We start from the raw sequence: 14,672 nt of genomic DNA, 5'->3' as shown, positions 1-14,672 counted from the left end.
TAAGACTATTAAAGTGCCAAAGGCTGCCCTTTAACAGAATGCTCAGTTCTAAAAAAAAAGCTCAGTGTAGTCTCATCAAGCTATTAGCCTAATCCTCTTGAGGGTTGTTTTCCTGGTTAAGCAGACTGCTCTGTTTGTAAAAGAAGCAGAAGCATACTGTAGTAGTGTTGTAGTAGGGTTTGCCTGAACAAGATCTTTAGAAAATCATTGGTCATTGACTGAAAAATGGGGTGCCATAGACAAACAACCTTCTTGTTTGCATGCCTTTACTCAGTTTGTGTTGTATATTTTGTGTTATGCATCTCATGGAAATAATGAAAAGGACAAACTGTTTTGCATTGCATGGATAGGAAAGAATCATAAAGACTTTGGGGTTTTTTCTTGGTAAGAAAACACAACCACCAGGTAAGTTATTCTAATAGATGATTTAAATATTTGTGTAAAATACACAATTTGTGAAAATCTGTCTTTGATGTCTCTGTCTTTTAACCTTCATAGTCTGTAGCTTCTAACCACAGTATAATAGGTTACAGATTGCTTAACAGAAAACCAGGTTGAAATAACGTTTTTATCACAATTAAAGAATATTGTGTTTAGTGTGGTTTTACTAAACACAAAATTCTTTAATTGTGATAAAAACTTTATTTCAACCTGGTTTTCTGTTAAGCAATCTGTAACCTATTATACTGTGGTTAGAAGCTAGCTTACAAGACACAATGATGAACTGGAAAAACTAATTCTCTATTTCTAAATACAAATAATATAACTAGTCTTCTGAAGCATTTGTGTCTATTTGCAAAAGTTTAAGCTCTGAAACTTATTGTTATATTAGATTTTGAAAATGCATCTAAAATCATCACAAATCATGTATAATTTAAAGTACACATAGCCCTTGGGAGGGTTAAAATATTCAGACATTGTGGTTTGCACTCTGATACTGTATATGATATGACGTATGAAAAGATTGCCTGAGTCACGTTGCTACACCAATGCACCCAGGGAGTTTTCTAACGTGTTCTGGTGAGAGTGGTAAAGGTTCACTGATTTCAAATGTGTACACTGCATCTAATTTGTTTTCCCTCGTGTGTTGAGTGATGTGCGATGCTGTAAGGAGCTTAAAGCGTCACCTGAATCTGTTTACTGCAGCTAACAGCATGATATTTTACTCCACCGAGAACGCATACACTCTTCAAATATCAAATATTTGATCTTTGTAGTGTATTTTCAGACATTTAAACACATTATGTTTCTACTTACTTGACCTCCTCCTGATTAGACACAATGGGCTGTGGGGTCTCTAAAGGAAGTGAATTCCATAAAACACATGACAAAGGTAATTTTAGTGTTTTTTTGTAAAAGTGAAAAAAAGTAAACTACATTTCTACACATTTGTATATTTGTACATTTAGTATTATGTATAACAGTCGGATATTTTCCATGATAATAGATTTGCTTCGATTTTTTTCCCCCACATGCCATCTCAGTTACAATCTCAGGTAATACATCTGGTCCTGACAATATGATATAATCCATATACTACAGTTTGCAGCACAGTTTAATAGGGAAATCTTTTTTATTCTTTTGTATATGTGTTTATATGTTAATATGTGTCTCAGCTACTGATATAGCTTGATTATCTTCTACTTCATTATGCTCACACATGAAGCTGCCATGAGTAAGTCTCCAAAATGTTTCTTTTTGTACTATATACCCACTGCTTCCTCAATATTTACTGTTTATAACAGACATGGGCAAACTACGGCCCATTGGGTTTATTAATCCGGCCCGCCGAACGTGACCAAATTCTATTAAAATAGGTACGGGTAAACATTGTTCAATTTACCTTTCCCCTGTAATGCCCACGTTTCCCCTAAAGATGTCGCACTTCAGCTCCATTGACGTTGTTCGCGTGCAATACTCTCTTCTTCTCTTAAAGCCCTATTCGGACGGGACTAGTTTTACAGGGGGTCGTTAGAGAAATTTCTGTTTTACAGAGGTACTTTGTGATTTTAATCCCGTCCGAATAGGGTTTAAGAGAGCTTAATCTGATACTCTTTAAAAACTGCGACAGTTTCTGACAAACACCTCGGATCTCTCCTGAGAATTGCCACAACAAAACTTACTCCAGACTTTAATGAACTGGCAAAATAAGGAGTTCAACAACACTGTTCCTACTGAAACTGAACTTGAGTTTTTCTGCTGTGTTTATTGATGATATTTTCATCATATTTCATTTTCATCAAGTGGCAAAAGATCAACAATTTGTTGATCTTTTGCCACTTGATGAAAATGAATTAGCCAAATATCTAATGTTATTTATATATATATATATATATATATATATATATATATATATATATATGTGTGTGTGTGTGTGTGTGTGTGTGTGTGTGTGTGTGTGTGTGTGTGTGTGTGTGTGTGTGTGTGTTAGGATATGGCCTATTGTAGTGTGGGGCTATTGTATTAACCATGTCTGTCAAGCTATCAAGCATGTAATGTGCTGTGAGTATAAGTCAGTCTACAGAAATAAAGAGATTCACTTTAGCAACACCCGAATAAAGCAAGAGGTCAGTAGAGATGAAACTAGGTTTTACAGAAGGTTGCATCCTGCCAGAACAAAGCTGCAAAGCCCTACAGTAGTTCCACTAAACCCATATTACTTACAGTTGCTGAGCATGATACTTACAGCCTTAACCTTTAACTACTTTCAGCCTTTTTACAGCTCAGCAGATTTACACATTCAGCACTAAGACATTTCCTTGTGAATGTCATAACCAATGATGAATTCTAAATGTACTTTATGCAGTATGTAGTTCTTGTGTTTGTTTAATCTTCTTTGCTCTACTACTGTAAAGCAATTAGAGCTGCAGTTCTGATCCAGCGCTGGTATCGTCAGTATGTGACCCGCATGAAGATGAGGCGCAGATACACCTGGAACATCTTTCAGTCTATAGAATACACTGGGCTACAGGACCAAATCAAAGTAAAAATGCATGCATTAGAGATGATGCACCACATCAACCAAACAATTAATGTAGTTGGTTATAGTTGTATATTACAACACTACTACAGTATGCTTCTGCTTCTTTTACAAACAGAGCAGTCTGCTTAACCAGGAAAACAACCCTCAAGAGGATTAGTTGTATATTATATAGTTCAAGATTAAAAAAAGCAATTGTAGTGTTTGCTCATTTCTACTTTCTCAATCGTGCTTTTTCATTTTTACCTAGCTGTATAATTTTCTTGATTACCTCATGGGCAACTTCACACCCTCTAGCAATGAACGTAAGGTCAATTCTGTGACTCTTGTGTGTCTGTGTTTGCAATAGTGGGGAGCACTGCCATGTCATGGCTCTAGAATTTGTGTATCTGTGGGTCTCCCAAATTCTGTGATTTCTTCCCATTTCCAAAACCCTCCCCTTGTTGGCTATGCTAAACTACCCCTAGGTGTGAATGTGTATCTACATGGTTTTAGATATATATATATATATATATATATATATATATATATATATATATATATATATATATATATATATATATATATATATATATGTCACCATTGTGTTACTATATTCCTTCTACTCGATAGTCTTTGTTATATATACACAGTACAGACGAAAAGTTTGGACACACCTTCTCATTCAAAGAGTTTTCTTTATTTTCATGACTATGAAAATTGTAGAGTCACACTGAAGGCATCAAGGGCTATTTGACCAAGAAGGAGAGTGATGGGGTGCTGCGCCAGATGACCTGGCCTCCACAGTCACCGGACCTGAACCCAATCGAGATGGTTTAGGGGTGAGCTGGACCGCAGAGTGAAGGCAAAAGGGCCAACAAGTTCCAAGCATCTCTCGGGGAACTCCTTCAAGACTGTTGGAAGACCATTTCAGGTGACTACCTCTTGAAGCTCATCAAGAGAATGCCAAGAGTGTGCAAAGCAGTAATCAAAGCAAAAGGTGGCTACTTTGAAGAACCTAGAATATGACATTTTTCAGTTGTTTTACACTTTTTTGTTATGTATATAATTCCAAATGTAATTCCACATGTGTTAATTCATAGTTTTGATGCCTTCAGTGTGAATCTACAATTTTCATAGTCATGAAAATAAAGAAAACTGAGAGGGTGTGTCCAAACTTTTGGTCTGTACTGTGTGTATATATATATATATATATATATATATATATATATATATATATATATATATATATAACAAAGACTTCCTAAAAGAAAAAGTCAATAAGGAAAAAAAAGTGATGCAGAAGGTAAACAGTAAGCGATCGAGTAGAAGGAATATAGTAACACGATGGCGACACCTGGTGGCCAAAATAAAGAAACTGTCAGTACACAAAATGACTAATATTAATATGAATGTAAATCAAGGTTTTCTCTCTATCTAAAAAAATATATTCCTTTAAAGAGTTACAACTGTTAACAATCCAAATAAAACTTTTTAAGTTAATAGCTTATGACTAAATCATATTTTCCATTAATTGTTAATGCCTTTGCCATTTCTTTGTTTATGGATCAGTAACATATGTTCCATGATTTAGGAAAGTTGATCTCCCACATCTTCAGAGAAAATGAAATATGTCGGGATGCAGAGTGGGAGAGATACTTCAGTTACACCAATATCGACGTTCCAGAAATCTATTCAGGCCCAAGGCTAAAATTTCCACTTGATGCAAATCAAGTTGCTGATCTCATTGAGGCTTTTAAAAACAAGCAAGTATGTAAAGAACACTTTAACACTGGATGTGAAACTTTTATTTCAGCTTTTAATTCATGTACTGAAAAACTATACTGAGTACAATCTAATATATATCTATTTGTTTTTGTAAAGTAGCAGCTCCATTCTCGTTATGTTCTACAAGTTCTTCTTGAAACCTGGAAAGTGCTAAGATCTCTGCCAAATATCAACCGAATCTCCACCTGCCATAGCAAAGAAATTACAATATGTGGTGAGACGGCTTGCGTGATTTTCATGTATAATCTTTAAATATCATGTTTTCTTATATCCCTAAATCTTTTCAATACATATTTTACTCAGGGGACTTACATGGACAGTTAGAGGACTTACTTCTTATATTTTACAAAGTAAGTACAGTGTTCAAGGAAAGAAACATTTTAGCCCAAAAACTGTTAGATTAAGTATTTATCTTTAGCTTCATTTAGTTTCACAAATACATTTATTGTTGCTCAGTTCAACACTGTGCTCAATGAAACTGTATAAATAAAGAAACTGTATACATATAAAAAAAACATTTATACATTTATATATACATTTCAAAACAAAGTAACAACACAATAATAATAATAATAATAATAATAATAATAATAATAATAATAATTACCTATGATCTTTGTTTGTTTTTTTACTTTGATCAAACGTTTTTCTTCTATTTTATTTCTCTAAATGTGCAGAAAAGGAATCATTATTTGTTAATGCATTGTGTAGATCATGTATAGTTTAAAAGGCAATATGATTTATTACAATAATTTATTGTTTCATAATATGTAGAATGGGATGCCATCTCGGGAAAAGCCTTACATTTTCAATGGTGACTTTGTGGACCGAGGCAAAAACTCAGTTGAGATTGTGCTCATTTTATTTGCCTTCTTGTTGGTCTATCCTGGAGAGGTTTACCTTAATCGAGGAAATCATGAAGATCACATAATCAACCTGAGGTATATTATATAAAATCATGGTCTAAACTTATAGTGTATAAAATCATGGCTTAAACATTACTTTTCTTATAAAGTGGAGGTGCAACATATTAAATTAGACTTTTTATTAAAGGTATGGGTTCACCAAGGAGGTTTTGGGCAAATACAAGGTAAGTCTTTTCAATGGAAATCCCTAACACTTGAACTTTTCTTGTAGACTGTTTAACTTGCTGTGTTAGAGCCTTGAGGGAGATCTGAAGGCAATATATATTATACATACTCTCTATTTTGCGTCAATGCAAAAAGCAGAATGAAGATTTGTCCTGGTACAAATACAGTATACACTTACAACACTTTTATATACATGACTACAAGTAAACCAGAATCAATTAATCAATCTTGATCAATCAATTATTCATATGATACCATGTCTATTATTTATAAGAAGTTATAAATAATAATAATTAATAATAATAAAACAAACTGCACTAATGGTGATTATTATTACTTTATATCTTTAAATTAGTTATTTACACATAAGTGATTTTCACTATATAGTTTTTACCTTATCTTGTCCTGGGAATTTGTTATAAAACAGTATTTTTACTGTAAAGACTATTCTTCATGTGTACCAGGCACATGGTAAACGGATTCTAAAGCTGCTGCAGAAGATATTCAGCTGGCTGCCCCTAGCAACAGTGATCGATCAGAAGGTCTTGATTGTCCATGGAGGGATCTCAGACAGCACGGACCTGGCACTGGTGGCCCGACTGGACAGACACAGAGTGAGTCCAAGGAACACTAAGCACAAACAGATGAGTGCATTAGTACATGAGGCAAACTAACCCTTAGAAAAGACCTTTGCTGTAAATTGAAATAAGAAACTGGGTCCAAAATGTGGATGATGAGCATGCAAATGAGCTTTCCTGAGACGCTTATTGACAGTTTGAGCAGAAATTCTTTGGTTATGCAAACTGATTGTTGTAGCAGCTGTCCGGTTGGCTGGTCTCAGACAATCTGAGTAAAGATGCTGGATGTGGAGGTCCTGGGCTGGTGTGGTTACACGTGGTCTGCGGTTGTGAGGCCGGTTGGATGTACTGCCAAATTCTCTGAAACACCTTTGGAGATGGCTTATGGTAGAGAAATTGAACATTCAATTCAAGGGCAACATCTCTGATGGACATTTCTGCAGTCAGCATGCCAATTGCACGCTTCCTCAAAACTTGGGACATCTGTGGCATTGTGCTGTGTTGTGCTGCACATTTTAGAGTGGCTTTTTATTGTGGCCAGCCTAAAGCACACCTGTGCAATAATCATGTTGTCTAATCAGCATCTTGATATGCCACACCTGTGAGGTGGAAAAACAAAATTGTTGCGTTTATAATTTTGTTCAGTATATAATGTTTGCATGCTTTACATATACTATAATAATGTTTAATTTTGGAAAAGATGATTTAATGCCTTATCTGGATGGTTTTCTCTTCCTTTTCTCCAGTATGTATCTGCTCTGAGGCCTCCAAAGCAGAAGAGCAATGTGCATATCCGGCATTCACTGGTCTCAGAGATGGAAGAGCGCAGTATTTTGAACAGAAGACAGGCCTCGCTCACCAATTTCAGGTCATTACCTTCCCGGCAAAATTTCCAGTGCCGTTCTCTGCAGGATTTCTCAGCTACAGTGGACCGGAGCATGGAGGAAAAGCACAAGCTTCAACAGAGGCAGACCAGCTTAGCCCAGCCTGGCAGCAGCCTGTCCTGTAGGCACTCTACCACATCCATGCCATTTAAATCAGCTCCAGAATCCAGCGAAACCCCTGACAACATCAACACTGAGTGGAAACAGGTCAATTTGTTTTTTTGTTTTTTTTTTAACAGAAATATCTGGACACCAGACTAGTGAAAATTCTCAAACTATGGTCATTATTATGAGTTGTCCCACGATTGTTTCTATATTAACCCCTGCGAATCTGAAAATCATTTTTTCTGTGATTCAGCCACAAAAGTACAAGAAGTTGAGCAGTAATGTGCAATAAGCAGGCCTGACACTCAGTCGACATTTCAGTTTATCACTAATATGTTGAGTGGAGTGGGGTCATTCGAGTCCTACCATTACCATATCTTCACAGACTTTGCTTTGTGTTTGTGGGACAGATTTGGACCTTTGGACTTGAATTTGTAATGCATATAACATAAAAAACATTATAGACAGTTCTGTTTTTCAAGCTTCTATAGCAAAGGTTTGGTAAAGAAGCACATATGCATGTGAAGGTCACTTGTCCACATACAGCACATTTGGCTATAAAATGTTTTTTTATAACAGAAAAAATACATCAAATCAGTATTTTGGTCAATTATTGGCATTTTTATCAAATGGCTTTTGTCAGGTTTCTGAAACTAGATTTTGTTGAGAATCTCAATAGGAAAACATTTCTTAACCTCTTCGGTACTAAGAACACCACACTTTTACGACAGTTTACTACACTGTTTACTACACTGATTAATATCTTGAAAAAAATTTCATGAGCCCAAAACCTTTAAAAAAAACTACACAAAAAGGCCATGTGTGTTTGGTGTCACAAGTTTCTTCCATCACATATTACCGTACTCTCAAAATGTTCTGCTTAAGTACAGTAATGAGTTACATTTACTTTGTTACTGTTCACCACCACTTCACATTGCATATATACTTGGTTTGTTCATGTAGGCTATAAGTAACATCCAAGGGTTGAATTTCATTGTTTTCTCTTTAAAACCAAATAAAATTTTAGTTTAGTAAGTTCTGTTTTTCTGTGTATTATTATCAGATCCTGGACTTGTTATGGAGTGACCCCATGACTGAAAATGGCTGCATTCCAAATGAAGTTCGTGGTGGAGGCTGTTACTGGGGCCCCAATGTGACTGATGACTTTTTACACAAACACAACCTGCAGCTCATCATCCGCTCACATGAGTGCAAGCAAGATGGATATGAGTTCTGCCACAACCGCAAGGTGAGAGTTTAGATGAAAACGAATCAAAGAAAAATTTTTAAATATTGACTCGTGTAAAAAAGCAATGTAAAACTAGCCAATCGTGAGTGTGAGAGGCACTCTGTAGTGTTGAGCAGGTAGCAGTTCAAAAAAAGCTGCAGTGGACAAGCTGTACATGTCTTATAGCATGTGTTAGCTTTAATAAATAAATGAACGAATGAATGAATTGATCAATCAATCAATCAAGCAATCAATTAATTACTTTAATAATTAATTTTTAATTCATTGATTGGGTGCTCTATTAATTAATTATTAATGAATATTTATATACTTTCATTGTTTTTCTTCTATTCTACTATGGAGCTTCTTTTGTTTTACCAACATTTGTATTCTAGAATAACTGTGAGTCAGTAGTAGGGTATATTTTAGTACGTATTTACAGAATTTTGTTGTCCCATGTGGTTACCATAAAGATTTGCATTTCACTAAACATTTTATGGCCAAGTCTCATTCTCTCTTCCGTGTATAATCTCACCTGTATAATTTAGGCTTGTTCCTACTGCTGTTTATCATAAAGTCTATGATCAACCTAATAAACATCCTTTCAGCACACAGATTCTTAAAGTTTCTTACTCGTGTTACCAACGTGACATTTTTCTTGCCACTTAAACCTTTGGCTTGCTGATTAGGGATCTACATCTACATCCAGACTGCGGAAAAATCAGCACTGCATATTGCAGGTTACTTTTTGATCTTAAGTATAATAAATAGTAAAGTATAATTGTTAACATGTTTGTGTCTGCAGGTCCTGACAATTTTTTCAGCCTCTAACTACTATGAAGTGGGCAGTAACAGAGGAGCACTGGTCAGGTTAGGTCCAGATCTAGTGCCTTATTTTATCCAGTACCAGACGAACAGTAAGACCCGAGAGATGAGCTTTGGACAAAGGTAATTATAGCTAAATTTACATTTTACATCAGTAAAGAAATAATGTAACACAAATACGTGTTGTTTTTGCTGATTTATTTTAATTCTTTAAAATTCACCACACGTATTTAGAGTGTAGAAAACGGTAGTAGAAAAAAGTCAAAGTGCACATTCACATAAATACACATGGAACAAATGTGACTGATATTGCATTTTACAGTAATTCTCCAATTTGTTTAGCTTTACAACATGTGCACGCTAGGTGGCGATAATCAACCGTGATTGTCTTTTCCTTTAAAGCTGTGCTGTAAAACTCAAATGTTCATATGGAGATGTGTAACTATGGTGTGTGCCTTTTAAAGTGCTCATTGGTGAATACTTTGCTAATTGCACTAGGGAATGAGTTTTATAGTGAAGGCCATTCTGTCTCCTTGGCATCATGTCAATATTTGCAATTACCTTCTATTCCTTTCCTGTTTAGTATCAGACGGACAGAGCACTCTGCAATTAAAGTCCTGAGAGAGCAACTGTTTGCACACAAGTCGGATCTCATCAATGCCTTTCAAGAATATGATAAGAAAAACACAGGTGTGGTACATCTTACAAACCAACACACTCAAAAGGCATGAAACATTTTATCCACTTTTTTGTACAAGACAAGATTCACGACCAGTGAAGTCACTTAAGTGTAGTGATCAATAAGCACCTTAAGAAAAAGTCCACCTAGCTGTTTATAATGCGCATACTAGCATGTGATTTTGTTTCTTATTTCGGACACAATATTGATAACATCACGATGGACCAAATTATATAATAGACAAATGCACAAATGCCCACTCTGTCTTTTAATTTTATGTTGAAAAAGCAGTTGCACCGAATAAAACCAGACACTTGGCTTGGCTTGTCAGTGATCTACAAGTTAACAAGCACAATGTTTCTTTCAATATTTGCATGAACCAGGGGCAGGCAATGCATTTCATACCTAGGCCTTCAGTGGTGAAATCTGATTGGTTAAAGCAAAAGCTTAATTTTCAGCTTCACTTTAAGCTACCAGGTGCTCACACTGCTTATTCTGCAGGCCTGAAGGCAGATTTCTTTGACCCTGGCAACATGTGATGTAAAGGATGAAATATGATTCAATAGAAACTTTAATGTAAACTCACACATTGTTGACCTTGAGATAAAAGCAATGAGCTGAAGAGAATAAACTATTAGGATGAAAAAAATATATTAAAACATAAGTCAGTGATTTTGATAGTGTTTAGATCAGCAAAGAAGGCCTTGCTAGTCCTGAAATCTCACCACTGGCATTAATGTATGTACAGCATGTACACATGAGTAGGTGAGAGACATACTTGAGGATTAAAGATCTACTTCATCAAGATATTTGAACTACAGATAAACTGACTATCAAAAGCATTGTGGGTAATGTAGGAAGACAAAAGTGAAACTAGACCAACATGTCTGAACTATATCTAAAAAACTCTTGCTCTCACTGAAGATCACGTTGTTTATAAAGATTATTATGTAATAGATTGTTTAGGGTGAACGTCTGCTTTTAAAACTAGAAGTCTTCTAAATGATCCTGGACATCTTCGAAATCTTTTCACTGATTTTTAAATAGAATGAAAAGTCATTTTGAGTAAAATTAATTTGTTTATTTGAGTCTTTAGATTTTGAACACTAAGTTGTTGTTTTTTTTGGTCTTCTGTGTGCCATGGCTTCTTTACAGGAGTTCATGCATCAAAAAGGTTTATTTATAAGGTTTGGTGTTCATTAAAAATGTTTGCATCCACGTTGTAGGTTCCGTTGCCAAGGAAACTTGTCATATTCTTGTATATTTACATTGCGTTTAAATAGTAAAGTTGATATCTGAACTTCTTATTCAGAATCTAGATTCTTTGAGTTCTCTGATGGTCATATAATGAATGAAATGAAATCTCTGTCAAGTTTTTGTAAAACTGTAAATTCTCTTGCCCATTATCTCCTGAATAAAATAGACCTATATTACATTCAGTGAAATAAGACTGGGAAAAAAAAAGGAAATGTATTTTCTTTGAGTGGAAGTTAATTCGCTTCTGTTAAATACTCATCTGTGCCGTTTGCCTTGCCAAGTTTCATAAGAGGATATAAAACAGTGCCAAACACTATAAACGGTGGATTACAAAAGAGTCTAATCAAAATCAGATCCACACATGCAGTGGTATTACATGCTAATACATCTATTACACTCATATTAAACACCTGATTAGACTTTCAGAAAATGATTTCGTCTTGGTCCACTTGCAGGTTTCATCTCTCTGAATGATTGGAGCAGTGCTGTGGGGCAGGTGCTACACCTGGAATTGCCATTGAGAATGCTGCGCTCTCAGCTCCTCACCAACACCACTGACGACATGCTGGATTACCACAACTGGTTCAGTAACCTTGCTATGAAGGAACCGAGCTGTGAGGTAAAATAGGGCTGAGTATGAAAATATGATAAAACAGAAAATGTCCTGATTTTTCCTTTCACAGTACAGTGCAGTAATGTCCCTACTCTAACAGCCTGGTTTAATTTAAAACTCATTCACAGGCCTGCCATTTTTAAAACCCAGAAATCCAGAAATATTTTTGTATTTCTGGATATATTAATATTTCATCTCAGTACTTTGAAACAAAAAAATGAATAGGTATGTTTGGGAAAAGGACAAGATATTGATCATTCTAATTTGGAACACAGGGAAAATCAGTACCTCTGCTGTTTTTGCAGTTTGTGCACCACATAAGCCTTTGTGATTGCCTATTTTCTAAAGAAGAAGTAAAAGACAAATGTCAAATGATCAAAAGAGAAGGTTGAAAAATTATTTGAAGACTGCCAGCTGTTCTACTGCATTTACAGCTAGACCTGAACTGTCTAAGAATGATCTTTCTGCAGCTAATGCGATGGATTGTTTGTGTACATAAACACATGATGTCAAAGGATTTGTGCCATGTTTACTATCCACCAAATGGCCTGCGTATTTGTGTGCAGTACATTGAGCAGAAGCTGCTGGAAACTCTTTACAGGCACCGCACCACTCTGGAAACTATCTTCCGAATAGTGGACACAGACAACTCAGGTACAAAAGCACATTCTTGTCTCTTGGCTCCAAGATCACGCTATATCTCACAAATCAGCCCCTAGTAGTCTAGTCCCCACTTGTCATCATTCTTTGCTTATATCCTTAATGCATGCCAGGTACCAGGTAAATCGCATTTATCCACTTGTTTCTTTTTGGGTTTTTTTTGTTTTTTCAGGCCTCATCTCTTTTCAAGACTTCTGTCAGACATGGAAGCTGCTAAGTGTCTATCTGAAAATGGAGATTTCAAGCGAAGCCATCAATGACTTGGTGGTCAGAATAGACCTGAACAAAGACGGCTGTATAGACATTGATGAGTTCATGGAATCTTTTCGCTTAGTAGACAAGAATAAACGCAGACCAGAAGATCAGGACCTATCGCAGGACAAGCAACAGACCAAATAATAAAAAGGCCTGGCTGAACCATGAATTTTTATCATGAGGATCAAAAACCTTCAGGATCTTCAGCATTGCAAGTGCCCTTTTCTCAAATTCTTTGAAAAAATCAGGCTGTTTGGGCACAAGGTCTTGTAATTTAGGAAATTTTGGGTGTCGGTTGTTGCCATTGAGAGTATGTGCAGGTTTCCAAGTTAGACATGTGCGCAAGCATATTGATTAATTTTTCTCTACTGATAATGTGAAATTTCTAAACGCATATTCAAACAATTTCTATCTTGTTCTAAGCTTTGAAATGTATGTATAGCATTTGTAATTTTACGATTTTACAGAAGAATTGTCTTGTGGTCAGGAACAGCTAAAAAATGAAAGGTTAGATGCTAAACCAGAGTTTGTCCAGACCTGGCTCATTCACAGTGAAGAGAAGTAGCAGAGATGTGGCAAAAACCGTTTATTGGATAATCACTTGATGGTTGAGATCGTGAGTTGATGATTTTGCTGTTGCTACTGAGTTTACACTCAATTCAAAAAACTTTTGTTGTCCATGTTTGTAAAACTGTGGATATTTAAATCTTTATTTCTTTCGAGTGCATGTCAGCTCATTCAACTCAGAACATGTTAGATGTCTACTTTTAGCCATTATTAGATTAAGATTTTTATATTGTATGCAAACATTATTATTATAATTGCATGTGACACATTTGTTCGGAACAAAGATGAAAGTGTTTGCTTTTGTGCACTTTCTCATTCATAGATAGTAAATAAGGTTTTGATAAAACAATACAATTTAATAGGCAAGTATTTATTTTTGTAAATTAAATACAAACTGGGATGATTCAGTGGGTAATGTTACCATCTTTTAGATCCTGAGTTTGTTCCTGAGCTCAGGTTAGTGTACAATCTCCCTATGCCTACTTAGGTTTCTCCCAAAAACAAATATAGAGGATTAAATTGTTTAAAATATACTGTATAAAAGTGTTGTCATTAGGTTTAGACTCTTTCTGCATGACAAAAACTGCACCCTTTAGTACGTACATGTAGACCATACTGAATTGTTCCTTTGCTTGTCTTTGGTGTGGTTTTGTTAATGGTCCACCTTTAGTACAAGTAGTATGTATTTTACACGGTAGCATGAAGATCTTATAACAAATGAAAGAAACACGGCTGTACCTTTCATGTGCTTTTAGAGTGAACATTCAGGACACATGTCCTGCAAGTTTCATTCTGAATGTAAAAAAGGTGTACACTTGAAAGAACAAGTAGTGATTGTCCAGATATGTTCTAATTAATGTTTCACCTAGTGCAGGGAGTCTAAAGGTCAGCCCAAGGTCTAAATGCACCCGGCATATTTACGACTTTTTTCTTAGAAACTATGATAGCTAGCGTGCACATTTTTCCTTTATATCAGTGGTAGCAGACTGAATTAACACTATTAGCTAGACTGCAATATCTCCCCTCCTGTCTACATTGGACATTAATGTAAAGTGATTATATAAACATAGTAATCATCATAATTTATGTTTATTTACAAAATAAATCGACCTCATTGCAGTTCTCACACTCTTGGCTAGGGCTTTTTAATCTCCTTAAATGGAGATTTATTCCTCCTGCTCAC

At 35.5% G+C, this 14,672-nt stretch overlaps 1 protein-coding gene across 3 annotated transcripts; it reads left to right on the top strand.

Annotated features, from left to right (window-relative positions):
• The first annotated feature begins 120 nt into the window (after positions 1–120).
• ppef2a (protein phosphatase with EF-hand domain 2a) lies at positions 121–14,617 on the top strand. Of its 3 annotated transcripts, none has more exons than XM_046842166.1 (19): positions 121–384; positions 1,277–1,333; positions 1,485–1,496; positions 1,667–1,675; positions 2,856–2,983; positions 3,231–3,285; positions 4,554–4,729; positions 4,847–4,961; positions 5,051–5,097; positions 5,522–5,688; positions 5,801–5,837; positions 6,303–6,452; positions 7,163–7,507; positions 8,469–8,654; positions 9,439–9,581; positions 10,042–10,148; positions 11,850–12,013; positions 12,574–12,661; positions 12,840–14,617. In XM_046842166.1, the coding sequence occupies exons 2-19, from the start codon at positions 1,282–1,284 to the stop codon at positions 13,064–13,066; spliced, it is 2,208 nt and encodes a 735-aa protein (XP_046698122.1). In that variant the 5' UTR covers positions 121–384; positions 1,277–1,281; the 3' UTR covers positions 13,067–14,617. The 3 variants fall into 3 exon arrangements, with proteins under 3 accessions (XP_046698122.1, XP_046698121.1, XP_046698123.1); XM_046842165.1 differs by having other exon boundaries at positions 122–405; XM_046842167.1 differs by lacking the exons at positions 1,277–1,333; positions 1,485–1,496; positions 1,667–1,675 and having other exon boundaries at positions 122–405.
• Positions 14,618–14,672: the final 55 nt, after the last annotated feature.

This window comes from Silurus meridionalis, chromosome 27 (assembly GCF_014805685.1).
Source record: "Silurus meridionalis isolate SWU-2019-XX chromosome 27, ASM1480568v1, whole genome shotgun sequence".
Lineage (NCBI taxonomy): Eukaryota > Metazoa > Chordata > Actinopteri > Siluriformes > Siluridae > Silurus > Silurus meridionalis.
This window is presented reverse-complemented; position numbering and strand designations above follow the sequence as displayed.